This window comes from Astyanax mexicanus, chromosome 13 (genome assembly GCF_023375975.1).
Source record: "Astyanax mexicanus isolate ESR-SI-001 chromosome 13, AstMex3_surface, whole genome shotgun sequence".
NCBI lineage: Eukaryota > Metazoa > Chordata > Actinopteri > Characiformes > Acestrorhamphidae > Astyanax > Astyanax mexicanus.
Window position 1 is genome coordinate 4,995,899 of NC_064420.1, and position 18,510 is coordinate 5,014,408.

The 18,510-nt window shown below is 39.3% G+C and overlaps 1 protein-coding gene across 1 annotated transcript in view; it reads right to left on the bottom strand.

The window, feature by feature from the left end:
• plxna2 (plexin A2) overlaps positions 1 to 18,510 on the bottom strand; it is a 410,426-nt gene that overhangs the window by 108,423 nt on the left and 283,493 nt on the right. Inside the window, exon 13 of the mRNA XM_049486476.1 lies at positions 989 to 1,140. Coding sequence (XP_049342433.1) covers positions 989 to 1,140 — 152 coding nt within the window. The remainder of the gene's footprint in view (positions 1 to 988; positions 1,141 to 18,510) is intronic.

The window sequence follows — 18,510 nt, forward strand, 5'->3', positions numbered from 1 at the left end:
GCAGAATATGTTTTATGTTTTTTTTTTATTTTTTTTTAAAGTAGGCACCTCTTGGCTTTCAGTTAACAGCTGTGCTGAACTCGTCAAGAGTTATATAATTACTTGGATTTCTTGTCTCTTAATAAAGTGTTTGAGAGAATCAGTTCAGTAAAGTTGTGAAGAGGTAGAGTTACAGGTATACAGTGAATAGTGAATATTTATAGAGTAATGTTCGAATCCAGATTATGGGAAGCAAGAACTACTCCACTAAGCTAAAAATCAACTAAAAATCAAAACATTCAAAAAGTATCCCCAAGTGCATTTAAAGCAAAGACCATGAAAAAAGTGCTATGATGAATCTGGCTCTTATCAGGACTTTCTCAGCTAAGGAAGACCAAGAGTTGCTTCTGTGCACATGATTAAGTTGTCAGAGTTACCACTCTCAGAAAATTTTCATTTTTTTTGATGCACTTATGTGTATGTGTTTATATACAGCTCTAGAAAAACAAACAAAAAAAAATGAGTTTCTTTGATTTTACCAAATTGAAAACCTCTGGAATATAATCAAGAGGAAGATGGATGATCACAAGCCATCAAACCACCAAACTGAACTGCTTTGATTTTTGAACCAGGAGGAAAGCAGCATAAAGTTATCCAAAAGCAGTGTGTAAGACTGGTGGAGGAGAACATGAGATTTTGAGAGTTTGAGAGTCTTGAATTATCTGGACTTATATTTATTTCATATTATGTAGTTTTACAGCGAATTTAAGCAAAGCATCAGTACCTTTATCAGAATAAGTTATACTTCCTAATAGCCACCACGAAAAAAAAAAAGAACTCACTGAAAGAACCTTATTATCCTTATCCTTATTGGATTATAGAGAACTAGATGTTCTAGCTGTCTAATAAATATCAATGGTGTGCTTCCAGAACTGTGTCTGAGTTTGATAAATGAGGGTCGGTGCTGAGTTTATTATGGGATTGTTCAGAAGGTGCTGTGAGAACGTACTGTTCAGCGATGATGTATCCGTCCTCTTTTGGAGTGCACTGGACTCCTGCCACCTGCACATTATCCACCATCTCAGAGAAGGACAGGCCCAGGTTCACGCCGTGGATGGTCACTCTGGTGCCCCCTTCTGGTGGTCCTGCCACTGGGGTCACCTGTAGAATGAGTACAAACAGTTCAGTATGTATTCTGTACCTTTGTTTGTTTTTTTTTCTGTGTGTTTATTATGTATTTAGTTACTGACATTTAACCCTTAGAACCCTACGGACGGATTTTACGTCCAAAAAAAATCGCACCTTGTGTTTCTCAGCTTAATTACTCAGGAATCCCTTCACACATCAACATAATCCATATATGGTTAGAAAGGGCGGAGCTCACTCTTTCTAAAAATATCAATCACTTCCCAGTGCGGTAAAGCTAAATCTACAAAAAAACCCATTGAGAAAAACTCCTTCCCCATCCAATCTTATTTACCTTTGGTGCTTCAAACATATTTATATGATTTATATGTTTCAAACCAAATAATAATATCAGTAAATGACTCCACAAAAAAAAGTGTCCACAGAAAAAAAGTGTGAAACTACCTGCTTTACTCAAACTAAAGCTAAGTATGCTGTGCGCACTACTTATAGTAGTACAGTTTTTATTTTACTCGCACATTTTACTTTTAAGTAGTTATCTTATTTTGCACTACACATTTTTATTCATTTAGACTAAAAAACCAAAAAGGTTACATTTTTGTATCTAGTTTGTGTTCTTTGGGTACCACTTTAAAATAAGACTACCTTTATAGAGGGTTTATAAATGGTTTAGTTCATTAATGTTTACTAATTAGGTTGTAAATGCCTAAAAATCATTAATAGTCAGTTATAACACATCCGTAGAAATGTACATAGACCTGTTGTTTGCCAAATAGTGAACCCACAGCAACATAACTGATTATTAATGATTTTTTAAGGCATTTACAAGCTAATTAGTAACATTAATAAACTAATTGTAAACCATTTATTAACCCTTTATAAAGGTCGTCTTATTTTAAAGTGGTACCGTTCTTTGTGTGTCCTGAATAATTAAAATACTGAAAGTCATAGGCTGCTCTGAGTGTCTGGTTTTTAATAAGTTAATCTACATGATCATATTCTAGAGGTGTGATTATTGATCTATCAAGAAACAAAAAAAGTCCTCCTGATGCTGTTTCTCCATGTTTTTTTTTTTTTTTTCATCAATATTCTTATGCTTTTATATACACTCATATACACTCTAGTCTAGTCTAACCATTTTTAAAAAGATATCTTAGGTGTGAATATATTTTAAGTCTATACATTTAAAAATAAACAGGCGCTTGGTAAAATTTTGACCAAAACATGATCAGTGTCAGGAAAATATAACAATTCTGCTTCCTTTTACATTTTAAATTAATGGGACATGGGTGACCAACTCCTTTGGCTAATTTAACAATTAAAATAAGCTCTAAATAAATGACTTCCTCCTGTATATTGTTGATATGCATCTCCTTTACTCATAAAAAAACTTCTTTGGTCTACATTGTTTTGCATGTTACAGTTTTTATGCTATTAAGTCGTGTCCCACAACAACATGCGCTCAACCCTGTTACCATAAGGAATTTTACCTGGCAGAGAAAGAGTTCAAAATATTTGTCTACTGGCACAAAGGAAGTGACATCACAAGGACATTTTCTGCCCACATGGCAAGACCAAGAGTACAAGCTCTAACAATTTTCAAGTTTTTTTTTTCCAAATATGTTTTTGTCCAAGTTGTGTGTGTCACTCAGTGAACTCAACCCTGTTACTCATATTGTAAGACTCGTAATAATGAGTAGAGTCAAAATTGACTTTATATACTTATATAACCATGTTTGTCCTTGATCTTGTATACATAGCTAAATTTTACAGTTAGCATGCTAACTGTTCCTGGGGTAAACCTCAACTTAGCCTAGATTTGCAACCCTGTTACTCGCAACCCTGTTACTGTAAGTTACCAAATATATTGCGTAATCTAATTAAAAAAAAAACTGCTTTGATACCTGAGCTTGACGAATCAAATTTTTTGATAGTCTATTACCTGTATTTAATAAATATATGACTAAAAATGATCAAATTAAAGATCACATTTTTAGAAGTGACCACCCCTGAAATGTACCAAAATCCTGGAATGTCCCTTATATTATATTATGAATATAATATATTTTTGAGCAGCCGTATGTCATCTGGAGTAAAAGAGATCAGTTCTGTCTGCTACAATTACTGTGTTATAAGACCTGAAAGAGGAACTGACAAAAACAAAGACGGAGATAGAAAAAACAAAACCAAAACAGGCTAGAGTTCAAAGGGTTAATACCACACAGCAGAGTCCAGGGTAAGACAATGCCCTTTATCTGCTGAGGAAGTATTACAGTATTACATCCATAAAATACTAAAATCCAACAATGGTAGCAACTAATAGTTTCAGAGGCATGATATACATATCGATAAAGGCTGTAAAATTTGCTAAGTGCATTAAGAGTCTGGAAAGCAGCCTGCGGAGGATCTGGGTTCCGTTGGCAGGGAGGAGATAAATCAAGCATGAGGCCGTATCAGTAGTTAGCGCTGCCCACCTTCTCGTAAAATACAATATGGCGGCACAGCGTGACCTTGGCTCTGGGTGGCACATGGCCTTCTGTGCCGTTAAAACCCCAAAGTGCCTCGGTGCAGCTGGCCCTCCTCCAGAGAGGATGGAAAGAGTTTCCAGAGAGAGAGAGAGAGAGAGAGAGCGGGCGAAAGAGGGCATAGCACATTTTATATACAGTCATGGCCGAAAGTGTCGGCTAGACTGCGAATCTTTGGGAAAAACCCACAATTCGATTCAGAATCGATTCTTGGGCTCAGGATTCGATTTTTTTCCAATTCTTTCAATTCGGTTGGATTTCTTTTTCTTCAAACACCGAAACACAACACTTCACAGCCCTCTGTAGCCTTATAGAGAAAGGCAGTAAGAGCAAAAACTTTCACTGTCCTGTTGCTGCTGTCTCACGACACTCACCTACTGTCCCACGGAGCTCCGCTACTGTCACACGGAGCTTTTAACTGTTTCATGGAGCTTTTTAACTGTCTCGCGGAGCATTTTAACTGTCTCGTGGAGCTTTTTAACTGTCTCGCGGAGCATTTTAACTGTCTCGTGGAGCTTTTTAACTGTCTCGCGGAGCATTTTAACTGTCTCGTGGAGCTTTTTAACTGTCTTGCAGAGCTTTTTAACTGTCTCGTGGAGCTTTTTAACTGTCTTGCAGAGCTTTTTAACTGTCTCGTGGAGCTTTTTAACTGTCTTGCAGAGCTTTTTAACTGTCTCGTGGGGCTTTTTAACTGTTTCGTGGAGCATTTTAACTGTTTCACGGAGCTTTTTAACTGTCGCATGGAGCTCAGCTACTGTCTCGCGGAGGAATTTAACTGTCGCGCGGAGCTTTTTAACTGTCGCGCGGAGCTTTTTAACTGTTTCGTGGAGCTCAGCTACTGTTTCGTGGAGCTCAGCTACGGTCTCGCAGAGCATTTTAACTGTCTTGCGGAGCATTTTAACTGTCGCACGGAGCTCAGCTACTGTTTCGTGGAGCTTTTTAAATGTCTCGCGGAGCTTTTTAACTGTCTCGCGTTGCATTTTAACTGTTTCGCGGAGCTTTTTAACTGTCTCGCGGAGCTTTTTAACTGTCTCTCTGAGCTTTTTAACTTGTTAAATATCGCTCAAGCGGCGACTGCAGGGTCCACACATTTTTAGCACACTGAGACCCAGTGTTGAAAACTGATTGGCCGGCTGCAGAAATCGATTGAAATTGTTTTCAATTACAGTCATCAGTCTCATAGAACCTGGACAGAATCCAGGACAGAACCTCCATATATGACCACTTTAGTCTATTAAAGGTCTTTCCAGAGTCTTTTCAAAGTTGTGTAAAGTATGAAAAGCATTAGGAGACTTTTCCAGTGATGATGAGTATTTAGATTTAGTTAGAACAAGAACAGATAAAGAGATACAGAAAAAAAGAGACAGAGAGTCCTCTACACACAGTAGTGTCTACTACAATCAATAAAACATTAGTGGGCAGGCACCCGAAAGCAAACCTGATACAACCACAGTTCCAGCATTTTCTAGCCATAGCCGTGGCCTCTCGCTGACTCGAGGTCAGTGACGTAACCTCGTCCTCCCCAGTCCAAATGACCCCAAGTGGCCAGAGCGGGACCGCCGCTTTGTACTGTGGATCTGGTGGACATTAATTGCTCAGGATGTAAAGTAAGTGTGCCACTGCACCACTGGAGGGCAGGAATACATGAATCTTTTATTGCTGCTTGGGCATTCAGGGCCAGGGAGGCAAACACAGCGGTTAAAAAAGATAAAGAGAATGCTACGCTAAATATATCCACATCAGGCCGTCTCGGCCGCGATCGGAATTGACTCTAGGTGGTTTATGTAAGCAGCCACGGGGAAAGGAGAATAGTGGCCCGAATAGTGTGCACCACTTTACAGGGAAAAGCCGCTCGGCGAATCGGCGAGGAGATAGCACCATAACTAATGGAAGACGTGTCTGTCAAGACGGAGGAGATGAAGTTCCGTATCTCCTCTTGTGGAAGCCCGAGGCATCAAAGGAAAAACTTTAAACCGAGCGCGGCGTGAAGCCGCCTGGCCGAAAGGCCTTTATTCATACCAACGCCGCAGTCGCACACAAGCGCACAATGGCGCCATACTTCAAGCGTCTTCCGGCCGCTTTGAGGAGACAGCGCCGCGTTGTTCAGCCCAGCGGACGGACATAACCAGCTAACAATGGGCGGAATACCCCCAGAGGGCCTGGGCGGCTAATAATGGCATCGCAATTTCACCCTCATTAACGGCGGCTCACCCGTGTCCAGCCCGCAGTGAGAGGCGTGCACCGCACTTCCCGCCACAATCTATATGCTTCACACACTTCTAAGGATGGCTCGTCACCCGCGGCTGCGAAAGAAGCATCGCCATGCATGCATGCATGCTGGCACTGCATAATGTATGGGCACAGTCCATGTATTGCTGTATATGCTAATAAATCTAAAAAAAAAATGTAGCTATTAATATTGCTCTGATTTTGAAATTATGGTTATTTCGTTTACATTAGATAGATAGATAGATAGATGCAATTGGTGGTAAGGATGGATGATGACCGGAGGTGTCTGTCTAGAACTGTCCATTAGGACAGCCAATGTCTTTGGCGGTCCTGATGAGGGCCAGTTTCATCATAAATTTTTTAATGGTCTTTGCGACTGCACTCAAGGATACTTTCAGATTCTTGATTTTCTTTTCAGATTGACTGACCTTCATTTCTTGAAGTAATTAAAGTTGAGTAGTTCTTGCCATAATCTGGATTCGAACATTACTCTATAAATATTCACTATTCACTGTATACCTGTAACTCTACCTCTTCACTATGTTGCAACTGATGCTCTCAAACTTTACATTAAGAGGCAAGAAATTTAAGCAATTATTAACTCTTGACGAGTTGAGCACAGCTGTTAACTGAAAGCCTGTATTGGTGCACTCATTGGTGCACTGCTTGGTCTTGACTGTGTTTTGTGTTCATGCCTTTGTGTACATGTATGAGTGTGTGTAAGCATTTCGTGTGAGTGTCTTGTGGCCCTGCTTACAGTGTAATCCTGTTAAGAAGACCGCAGCTACCCATCTAACTCCCTCCACCCGTCGTCACACACTCAAAAGGGGCTAACATCGCCACCCCCCCACCCCCCTAACCCTCCACTTCCTATTGCCCACTGGCCAGAAAGGCAGGGGGGGTTACTGAGCCTCGCTGGGTATACCGGAGGAAGCTGCTGATTGCAATATTCTCCATAAACAGGGTCCGATTGGGCATGCTGCGAGCCCGGCGGGGGCCGACCTACATGCAGAGGCGGTCTTTGCATAGAGGCATTGCTAGGCAACTGCCTTGGGCCCCTCCCACTGCAGCCCACTGTAGGGGCCCCATACTTAGCTGCAAATTCCCATAGGCCTACAGCTGGTAATTGGGGCCCTTTGGACAGTAATTCACAGATAGTGAGTTAATAAATGGTGATTCTTGTATGTTTAAAATGGAAACAAAGACAACACAATAAATGACAAAGAAATACAGATTCCGTCCACACCCCCTCTCTTTCGCGTTAAAATGGAATATTCCATCCATGCCATGTGGTCATGCCGGTGAACCGCGAACGCGTTGCTTGTGAAAGACGGAATTAAGGTGAAATTAAGTGTACAAGTGGGATGTGAGCGAAAAAAGAAAAAAGAAGGAAGAGGCTAAACTAAAAACAGATGCTCTTCCAAAACTGATAAGCTTTTTTAGTGTGTCAGCACCCATATCGTCATTTATGACCCACGCCCACTTTTTTGTTTTTCCAGAAACATGCACTGACCTTCTTTGGGTCTCCTTCACCTAAAACTTTAGCAGGGATTGTATGGAAAAATATCAAATCAGGTATATAACTTAAATTAATTAGAGTCAGGGATGAAAATGTAAATACCCTACTGCTATAAATATGCCTAATTGGCATATTATTTTATTATTTATTATTATTCTATTATTATTATTATTATTATTCTATTATTATTTATATCTAGGTTACAGCTTGTCTTCGTTTTTTCTACATGTCTGTATTAATTTTAAACATTTCATGTTATTCAGGCAAATAGAATAAGCCTGCTCGTTGTGCGTTGGGAAACTTGCGCATTGTCAACCAGTGTTGGGCTTACTTTGAAAAATCAGTTATATTTACTAGTTACTAACGGAGTTACCTCACTATAAATGTAACTAGTAAAAGTAATTGACTTACTTTAAATTATGTAAATTCTATAATTTTTATTTGAAAAATAACAAACGAAAATAAACCCAAAATGTTGACAAAAATATAATCTAACGAATTTCAAAACATAGAAACGAAAAACGTTAAAATGGTATTAATATAACATAATATAATATAACAGCTGGATCAAACAGTTTAGCGTCAGTCACAAGGAAAGCGCGCGCGGCATTGCATTAAAAAAAAAGAATAAATAAGATCTTATCAAGTGAAGTAAAATATAATGGTAGTAAAAAATATTAAATTCACATATTTATTGATATTTAAACAAGAGAAATCAGGCAAAATGCGCTGCGCCGCACTGCGCTGCCCGCGCGCTCTCTCTCTCGCTCTCTCTCTCTCTTCCGCAGCGCGGAACTGAATTCAGCGCGAGACTAGAAATAATTTGAAAACTCAGTTTAGTTAAATAAATTAAGATGAGTGAGGACCTGTAAAGTTAATCAAATATTGTCAAATATAAAGGATAGGTTGAGGTTTTGGTGAGCTGTTTCAATTATTTGAAACTGAAACTAACTGAAACTGATATTATTCTGCGCACTATTAGATAGCTTTTGATTGTGTTTTAAATGAGTTTTTATTTTATATTAATTGTTTTTTATTCATTTTAAATATTTTTAGTATTTTATTGATCAATTTTTTTTTTTATTGATGGGCCCCCAAGCTAAATTCGCCTTGAGCCCCCAAATTGCTAAGTCCGCCACTGCCTACATGGGAAGGGAAAGAGCAGAGCTTTGTGCTCCGAACTCCAGGACGCCCCTGTTGGAAGAGGGGAGGGGATGATCCGGAGACGGGGGACGCTGGGACCCCAGCGTGAACCACAGAAAAGCAGAATGGAAGAGGCCGGGCATGTTGGAGTGTGTTCGGGTTAATTCAAGCTTAAACACATAAAAAGCATGTGAGGGCGATGCACTGACTAGCAGACAGTGACAGGGGAGGGGTTGCTCAGTTCTGGTGGAAACAGGAGAGTTGAGTTGAGGTACACGAACATCCTTTTCAGACATCTTCCTCTTACAGCGTCCACAGTTAATCCTGTTGGATGTGGTCGGTCCTTCTTTGTGGTAAGCTGACATTACCCTGGATACCGTGGCTCTTGATACATCACAAAGACTTGCTGTCTTGGTCACAGATGCGCCAGCAAGACGTGCACCAACAATTTGTCCTCTTTTGAACTCTGGTATGTCACCCATAATGTTGTGTGCATTGCAATATTTTGAGCAGTAAAACTGTGCTCTTACCCTGCTAATTGAACCTTCAAACTGTTACTGCTCTTACTGGTGCAATGTGCAATTAATGAAGATTGGCCACCAGGCTGCTCCAATTTAGCCATGAAACCTCCCACACTAAAACGACAGGTGTTTCAGTTTCATTGTCCAACCCCTGTAGATATAATCATGATATTTAATCATGCATATCTTTAGAAAACAAGTGCTCTGACTTTGGCGCGTTCACATCTTATCAGCGTCTAAGCAGAGAATGCTGACCTGCACGTTAATGCTGTGAAAGCAATGTTATTTTATTCTTTATTCTGTTTATTGTTAAAAGATTGATTGGTCGTTGTTGTCATGGTTTTAATCAGTCAGTGGAGCTCCTGTGTTTTCGACCACTCCAGAAATGTACCTAAACGAACCTTTCTAAACTCTGACGCTATTTTAATGGTGTGGGTGAGAAAAAAGGTATGAAAATAGACTGTTGCCAGGGTGTAAGATAGCAAAGAGCATTGCGACGCCCCTTGTGCAGGGTGTTCAATAGGGCTCTAAGTCTTCCTCAACCACTGAGCCTCAAGTTCTCAAGTTGCAGTGAATAGAAATTCTTTTAAAAACATTTTTAGAGAGTTGTGTGCTTCAACTTTTTGTGAGAACAGTTTGGGAAATGCCCTTTGCCCTGTGCACAAAGCATGAAGTCCATGAAGAAATGGTTTGACTGCTGTGGAAGAACTTTACTGGCCTGTACAGATCCCTGACCTCAACCCCAGCCAATCCCTTTGAGCGAATCAACTGGAGCATTTGAGAGTCTGGAAGCAAAGTGGGCAAAGTAAACAGAAGAGGGGTTGGGAAATGGTCATGTAGAAAATGAATTCTGAATGTTCTTGGCACTTAAAAAACAAACACAATATCAGAAGTACACCTCAGGAAAAAAAGTAATAAAACAAATACAAAGGAAAAAAAACAGGAAGTAGCCTGTTGAAGCTGCTATAAAAGAACTTAGTCTTGCTTGAGATAAAACAGGGTGACTGCCTTTAAAAAGAGGGAAAACAAGAGAAAATCAATGTAAATTCCCCACAGTGTGTCATGTCTGGTGCTGTAGGCACTTCCTGTCCTTCCACACTGGTCTCCAACGGAGGTTGTCAGCCTAACAACTACAATACCCAGAATGCACCACCCGCTGACAACACACACACTGCTGATCACGTGACACCTCACCTGCTCCGACCAGGAAGCCCTGAGTATTAGCATTAGTATAAAAGCACTGCTCAGATGCTCATCTGCGCCGCGTATTGCCTAGGTTTCGTCCGACATTACAAAGCGTTATTTCTGTGATCATTTTCTGTGTATGACCTTGCCTTTGTTTTTTGACTACCGATTTTTGCCTTTGCCTTCGTTGTGGATTTTTTCGTGTATTACCCTGGACTGTTTATCGTTTATGTTTTTCGGATCACCTTTGATACTGCCTGCCTTGTATATGACCATTGGACTGTTTATCGTTTCTGTTTTTGGATTGCCTCTGATACTGCTTACTTCGTGTATGACCACTGGACTGCCTCACTATCCTGTTAAGCTCTTCGCTCCCAGGTATACCTTTACTGGTGTTTTGTTTCTACTGCTAATCTCATTCTCTGTACCCTGTGGGTTTTTAATAAAATCCTTGACTGGTTCTGCGAGTGTCTGTATTCTGTGCCCCATCATGACACAGTGGGGAAAAGACAGAGAAACAAGTCAGGAAAAAAATATATACATTGAAAATAAATATTATTTTAAGATATCAAAATAATAGAAATTAAATTCTATTGCTACTTTAATAGGTAAATAAACTAAACCTGATTTTTGACCGACTAAAATTTGAAAAGGGCAAAAAAAAGAGGGCTAGTTTGTAAGGGGCACTGGGTGATGTATGGGTTTAGAGGCAGGGCATTGTGCCTCTGATCGCGGTGCCTCTGATAGCGGTGGGACCTAAATAGTTGGTTGTCAGCATGGGGGCGGTCAGTATTATTAATTGACATTATTGATCTGCATATTGTGATGATGTGTCCGTGTACCAAAGTACACGGAAACATCATCCATGCCTATAGCACAGTTATACCTGAGAGGGCGCTGCAGAGGTGGAAAAATGGGACAAATACATATATGGTTTAGGGTTTAGTGACTCTGATTTAACTGCACAGATGCAAGGCATGAAATAAGAGTACTGACAGGGTGTAAGGTAGCAATGAGCCTCTCAGAATTTCGATGCAGATCCTTTGCTAAAGCTGCCACTGACAGTGAGAAAAGAAGCCGATGTTTTACAGCAGCGTAAATGAAGATATATCCCTGCCCTTTAAGAATTCCCTCACTCTCTCTTAGCCGCACATAATCAGAGACTCGTAACGGCAGCAGAAGGAAAGAAGGTATGATTTGTTGCTCGCGCCAGAACAGAGTCTTTTACAGCGACTCAAGCATGTCCCATTTTCTTGCTGAAACGCACTTTATGGCCTTGATAAAATCCCGCTTATGACTTGTTTCTTGCTGCATAAACTCGGCACTAAAAGCTTTTATTTGCCTTTAACTGCCCTGGTGGCTAGCTGAGATAAAGACGGGGGAAGAGAAAGGGCGAAATAAAGGAAATAAAGGAACGAAGGACCTCGCGTTGAATTTGCGCCAATTCGGAGGCTATTTTAGCAACACAGGACGCGAGACAGAGAGAAAAAGAGAGAAAGAGAAAGCGAGAGAGAAAGAGAGAGAGTTAGTTTTGGAAGCGAGGTTTTTTTTTCTTTTTCGGATGAGCGACTCTGACTTAATACTCGCATTGTCACAGTACTGCTGCGTCCGCTGCGGCTCGGAGGGAAGCGCCGCCTCAATCAGGCGACATGATTTATTTATTCTCATTTCAAAGTGGACTTCTTTTCTTCCTCGGGGCAATCTCTATGTGTGAGCGCGCAGCTTATGCATGCATGTGCGAGTAGTCATCTTCCTGCATGCATGTCGCATCAGCGTTTGTGGGGGTACGAGAGGCGGCGAGAATGTGCACTGGTGTGCACAAGGTAGTTTCTAAATTAGGCCTGGTTGTTACAGTTCGTGCACATTAAGGTCAGATGGAGTGTGCCCGTGTGGGCGCTTTAGAAGCGAGGATATGCATTTATTTGTTCCATTTCATCTCGCACTTAATAGGTAGAAGAGAATGCGAACAACTACATTTGTTAGTTCTTTCTAAATTTTAACTATTCGCTTTAATGAAAAAAATAGTCCAGAATTTACAGTTCTAATTCAATGTATTTGGTCACTTTCCACAATCACAATTTCCTTTAAAAACTTCAAGAAAACAAGTCCAACTAAGAGGGCAATGCTGACTTAGTGGCACCACTTGGTTGTGGGTTTGATGCCCCTAACTTCACTTCTCCAGGGCCAAAGTAACATGGCTAACCCTGTACACTTTGACTGTGCCATTCTAGGCAGCAGTGGTGGCGCTTCAGGGGTCAGAGCACTGTGGTATTGATTACAAGGTTGTGGGTTTGATGCCCTTAACCTTCTTTCTCCAGAGCCAGTGTAGCATGGCTAACCCTGGATACTATGGCTGTGCCATTCTAGGCAGCAGTGGTGGTTCAGGGGTTAGATCACTGTGTTATTAATCATAAGGTTGTGGGTTTGATGCCCTTAACCTTTTTTCTCCAGAGCCAGTGTAGCATGGCTAACCCTGGATACTATGACTGTGCCACTCTAGGCAGCAGTGGTGGCGCTTCAGGGGTCAGAGCTCTGTGTTTTTAATTACAAGGTTGTGGGTTTGATGCCCCTAACTTCACTTCTCCAGACCCAGTGTAGCATGGCTAACCCTGGACCCCATGACTGTGCCATTCTAGGCAGCAGTGGTGGCTCAGGGGTTAGAGCACAGTGTTACTAATCACAAGGTTGTGGGTTTGATGCCCATAACCTTTTTTCTCCAGACCCAAAGTAGCATGGCTAACCCTGGACCCTATGACTGTGCCATTCTAGGCAGCAGTGGTGGCTCAGGGGTCAGAGCACTGTGTTATTGATTACAAGGTTGTGGGTTTGATGCCCCTAACTTCACTTCTCCAGGGCCAAAGTAACATGGCTAACCCTGGACACTATTTCTGTGCCATTCTAGGCAGCAGTGGTCAGAGCACTGTGTTATTAATCACAAGGTTGTGAGTTTAATGCCCTAAACAACCTAAAACTGTCCCAAATTCCATTATATACATTTTATTTTGTTTTTCTTTCCTTTCCTTTCTTTTCTTTTCATTTTTGCAGTGTACGGTTGGAAACATACACAATTTCACATTGTATAATAACTTGCTTGCAGCGGGGGTTCCGAAGTGCAATATAGGCCAATCTACCGATAGTGATGCCTCCAGGGCCAAAATCGGGACACTAAATTATCTAACAGTAACACTAGAGCATTAATAAGCAGCAAGTTATGAATGTAACTAACTGATGATAATCACAGCAGCCCTGTAACAGATCATGAAAATGGAGAAAAATGCTCTTTTTCTTCAGAGCTTCTTAAATTACGTTTCTCTTTTAATATTACGAATTCTCATGACTTTTCCTGGTAGGCTACTGTATTTTATTTTAACTAGACATGACGCAGCACTTTTTTTTTTGTTTTATTTGTGTACATAGCTTATTTAATTAAAAGTACAGCTTAGCCAGGTGTGGCTTACTTTTATTTATTTTTTTGTCCAGAACACAAGGCTATGCTCAGAGAGTGGTCTGGTCCTTCCATGAAGAACACCAAGGAGGAACACCAAAGAGGTCGGAAGCTGTTTGCAGCAATCGAACAGCTCCAGCTCTCCCAGCATGCCTTTCAAGCGCCCGTTTTATTCCCAGCTTTATTTGATGCCCGTCCCTCTCCTTTTAACAAGGCCTTAAGCTTCTTCGATATTAATGGGGGCTTCTTTGGCGGAGGGATGACGCGTTTCTTAAAGAAGCCATTAATTATTCATGACACTCATCCTAGGCATCGTAGGCAGCTCCACTAAGATCTATGTATGTATACAAAACAGCTTATGAATGTTGAGTTCGGTCTCGGCAGATATAAACAAAAACACAATTACAGACCAAAAAAAGATGAAAAAGAAAAAAAGAAAGAAAGAAAGAAAGAAAGAAAGAAAGCTGCGAGGGGAGCGGCGGCTCTTGAGGAAAATTCTGGAGCTCGGCAGCCAGATAAGGATTGGGATTTGAGACAATCATAAAAAGAGAGAAAAAAAAAAAAAACGAGAAAAAAGAGAAAAGGACTAAAATGGACTAATGTGGCTTTTATGCTGTAGATTTGTGTTGTGCGTACATTCGTTCACGGTTTCTACAGCTATGTAAAGAGATAAATAGAGAAGAAATAAAAAATAAACTGTGTACCATTAAACATATGTAGAGAAGAGCTAGACCAGAGGAACATATATGTGCATATATGTTCATGAACGCCACAAGCTTAAAGACATGTGCTGTGTATTTACTGTGGTGTAAAAATGTATTTGCCACCTACAGAATTTGGTACCACTTTAAAATAAGACTACCTTTATAAAGGGTTTATAAATGGTTTATAATTAGTTTATTAATGGTTTATAATTAGGTTGTCTAGAAATCGGTACCACTTTAAAATGAGACTACCTTTATAAAGGGTTTATTAATGGTTTATAATTAGTTTATTAATGGTTTCTAATTAGGTTGTCTAGAAATCGGTACCACTTTAAAATAAGACTACCTTTATAAAGGGTTTATTAATGGTTTATAATTAGTTTATTAATGGTTTCTAATTAGGTTGTCTAGAAATCGGTACCACTTTAAAATAAGACTACCTTTATAAAGGGTTTATAAATGGTTTATAATTAGTTTATTAATGGTTTCTAATTAGGTTGTCTAGAAATCGGTACCACTTTAAAATAAGACTACCTTTATAAAGGGTTTATTAATGGTTTATAATTAGTTTATTAATGGTTTCTAATTAGGTTGTCTAGAAATCGGTACCACTTTAAAATAAGACTACCTTTATAAAGGGTTTATAAATGGTTTATAATTAGTTTATTAACGGTTTATAATTAGGTTGTCTAGAAATCGGTACCACTTTAAAATAAGACTACCTTTATAAAGGGTTTATAAATGGTTTATAATTAGTTTATTAATGGTTTCTAATTAGGGTGCCTTACAAATCATTAATAATCAGTTATAACACATACGTAGAAAGGACAACAATGACCTGTTGTTTGTCAAATAGTGAACCCACAGCCGTCTATGTTGTTGCCCTTTCTAAGTCACGATCATTATCACCCCTCAAGCTATTCACCGTGCGTGATAACCTTTTTTAAAAAAGGACCAAAACAATGCAATTTCACTATGTTGTTAATTAGCAGCACATCTTATTGAAATCATTTAAATCATGACTGTTAACTCAAAATAATATATATAAATTGGACTGGATCGGGATTGGACGATACTCAATATATACTGCATTTATGAGTTTTGAGCTACATTCACTCACTTGCTCACTTACTTACTCACTTACTTACTCACACACACACACACACACACACACACTTATACACACACACACACACACACACTCTCCGTAGTAAAGATGTAGCCCTGCTCAGGTTGCAGCCTGCGGTTTGACTGAGCCGCACTTATTGATGCAGCTATTCAGAAGCTGAGAGCAGAAAGAGGAGCCCTGGCCTACTCTCACTGGGACTAAATCAGTGTGTGTGTGTATAAGTGTGTGTATAAGTGTGTGTATAAGTGTGTGTGTGTGTTCAGACAGTACGTAAGAAGACATGGTGTATAATTAGTGTGTGTGTAACGCATGGCTTGGCTGTGTTTGGGTCGGGCCGGTGCAGAACCTGCACATTGACTCGTTTGGCGACTCCCCTCCAGCCTGACACCGGATCCGGCCCCGTGAACACCAGCCAATTAAAACGTGAGCTCAGTGACTCCGCTAATTGATTTACTGTAGTGCCTTTTTCTTTTCTTTTTTTTTTTCAGATGTGAGCGAATAGCCAGGGCCAGGCTCATCCACTAGCAGCCAGATTCTGTTTCAGAGCACAAGGGCAGATAAAGGTGACCGCGGTGAAGTGGCATCACCACTGTTATACTCTTGTTATACTATTTTTATACTGGCCAGAGCCGGACTTTAGCATTACTGACTGAAATTCAGGTGCAAAATATATATCGTCGCTGTCCAATTAGCAGAGATGGAAAGTAACTCATTACATTTACTCACGTTACTGTAATTGAGTAGATTTTATGAGTAATTTGTAACTTTTAAAGTAGTTTTTAAATTAGGTAATTTTACTTTTACTCAAGTTAATTTTGACACAAGTCATTTACTTCACTACACTGGAAAACTCCCCGTTACTGAGTAAAAAATGAAATGCTGGGAAAAAAACAACTTGTTTGAATAAAAAAAAAAAAAAAAAAGTTTTGTTCTCCATGATAGCGCAGCTGAACTTCTCCATGCAGTGTTTATTATTACGGTTAGCTGAAGAGAGCCTGGGGTCTGTGTGCATGGCTTGGGGGAACCGGTGTTCTGTCGAGTTATGCTACCCATCAATATGTGCTTCTTTACGGCACTGCGCATGCACCGACTAACATTCTTTTGTACGATTACATTCTTTAAATGATATTTCCTTTAAATTATACGTTTTTATTGTGAACATTATACAATCTGCTTGGATGTTAAAAAAAAACATAAGTAAATAGCAGTTAAAGCATAGCAATGGCAAGTTAAAAAATAATAATGAACTGTAAAATATATTTACTGTCACCTATATGACCATAACCTTTAACAGTAAAGGGAAAAAAAGGATCATAGGAACCTATGCCACTTGTTCTTAAAAAAAAAAATGTTTTTTGGGGTGGTCTGAACAAATACTGCCTGAAAGGTGCAAAATATTTAATTTAATAATTGTTTAATTTATGATTTGTACTTTTTTACATCAAATAATTACAAGTAACTATGTAACTTTTACTCAAAGTACATTTTAAATGGAGTACTTTTTTACTTTTACTCGAGTAGATTTTTAGATGAGTACTTTTACTTTTACTCGAGTACATTTTTAGCAAAGTAAAGGTACTTTTACTTAATTACAATTTTTCAGTACTTTTGCTAATTAGACTGGATCGGGATTGGACGATACTCAATATATACTGCATAGAGTTTTACATTCAGCTACTTTAGGTCAATTCACTCGTATTTGGAACTTTTTGTCTTTATTATGTTTTCTTGATGTATTGTGCATAATAAAAAAAAAAAATAATAAAAATTAAAAAAATGAAAAACAAGTATCTCCATTTTTGTCAGATTTGTAGTTTACTACATAATTTAAACTGACAAACTGTCTCTTATACTGTGCTATTTTTTTTTATGAACGGACCATTTTCATTGGACAATGATGATATACAGTATACACACTGTATAGTGTATCAACGTACAGCTGACAGATAAGACTTGAAAAGATGTGCTGTCTGACAAAAACATAAAAAAATCTCTCTTTTTCTTTCTTTCTTTCTTTCTTTCTTTCTTTCTTTCTTTCTTTCTTTCTTTCTTTCTCTCTCTCTCACACACACACAGACACACCACACACACACCCACACACACATGGATAGAGTTTCGCTGCTGAGGTCTTGAGGCTGGTGACTGCACCCCAGTGTGCTGGCCAGAACTTCTTGCCCTTGCAGTTAGACTGAAGGTGAACACACACTGTGTCTGTCTCCTCCAACACACACACACACACACACACACACACACACACTTAGGCCACTCAATGAAATCAAACACCAGCTGCTCTCCCCCTGCCGGGTTCTGTCTCCCCTCAAGTTGAACAACGATCACAAAAAAGAAAGAGGCTGTTGTATTTGGAGACGCCGCGTCTATCTCTGTATCTATAGATGCGCTAATAACAATGTGTTAAATACTGTATATATATATATATATATATATATACAGTTCTGGAAAAAATATTGTTTCTTTAATAGTTTCTTTGATTTCACCAATTTGAAAAGCTCTGGAATATAATCAAGAGGAAGATGGATGATCACAAACCATCAAACCACCAAACTGAACTGCTTGAATTTTGCACCAGGAGTAAAGCAGCATAAAGTTATCCAAAAGCAGTGTGTAAGACTGGTGGAGGAGAACATGATGCCAAGATGCATGAAAAAACTGTGATTAAACATATCAGGGTTATTCCACCAAGTATTGAAGTGGTCTGTATGTGTAAAAACTCATTTATACTGTTTAGATTCTTGTTCCAAATCTACCCACGAAGACAAGTAGCATGCTAAAGCTAAAGCTAAAGCTGTCTTGTTTAGTGTTGCAGTGTGGCTAACACACGCACTAAAAAACAGAGGTAATAGGTATATATATATATATATATATATATATATATATATATATATATATAAATATAAGTACTTTCTTGTACCTAAAGCCACATAATTGTTAATAATTGTTCCCTTAAATAAATAATATTGGTCTTTA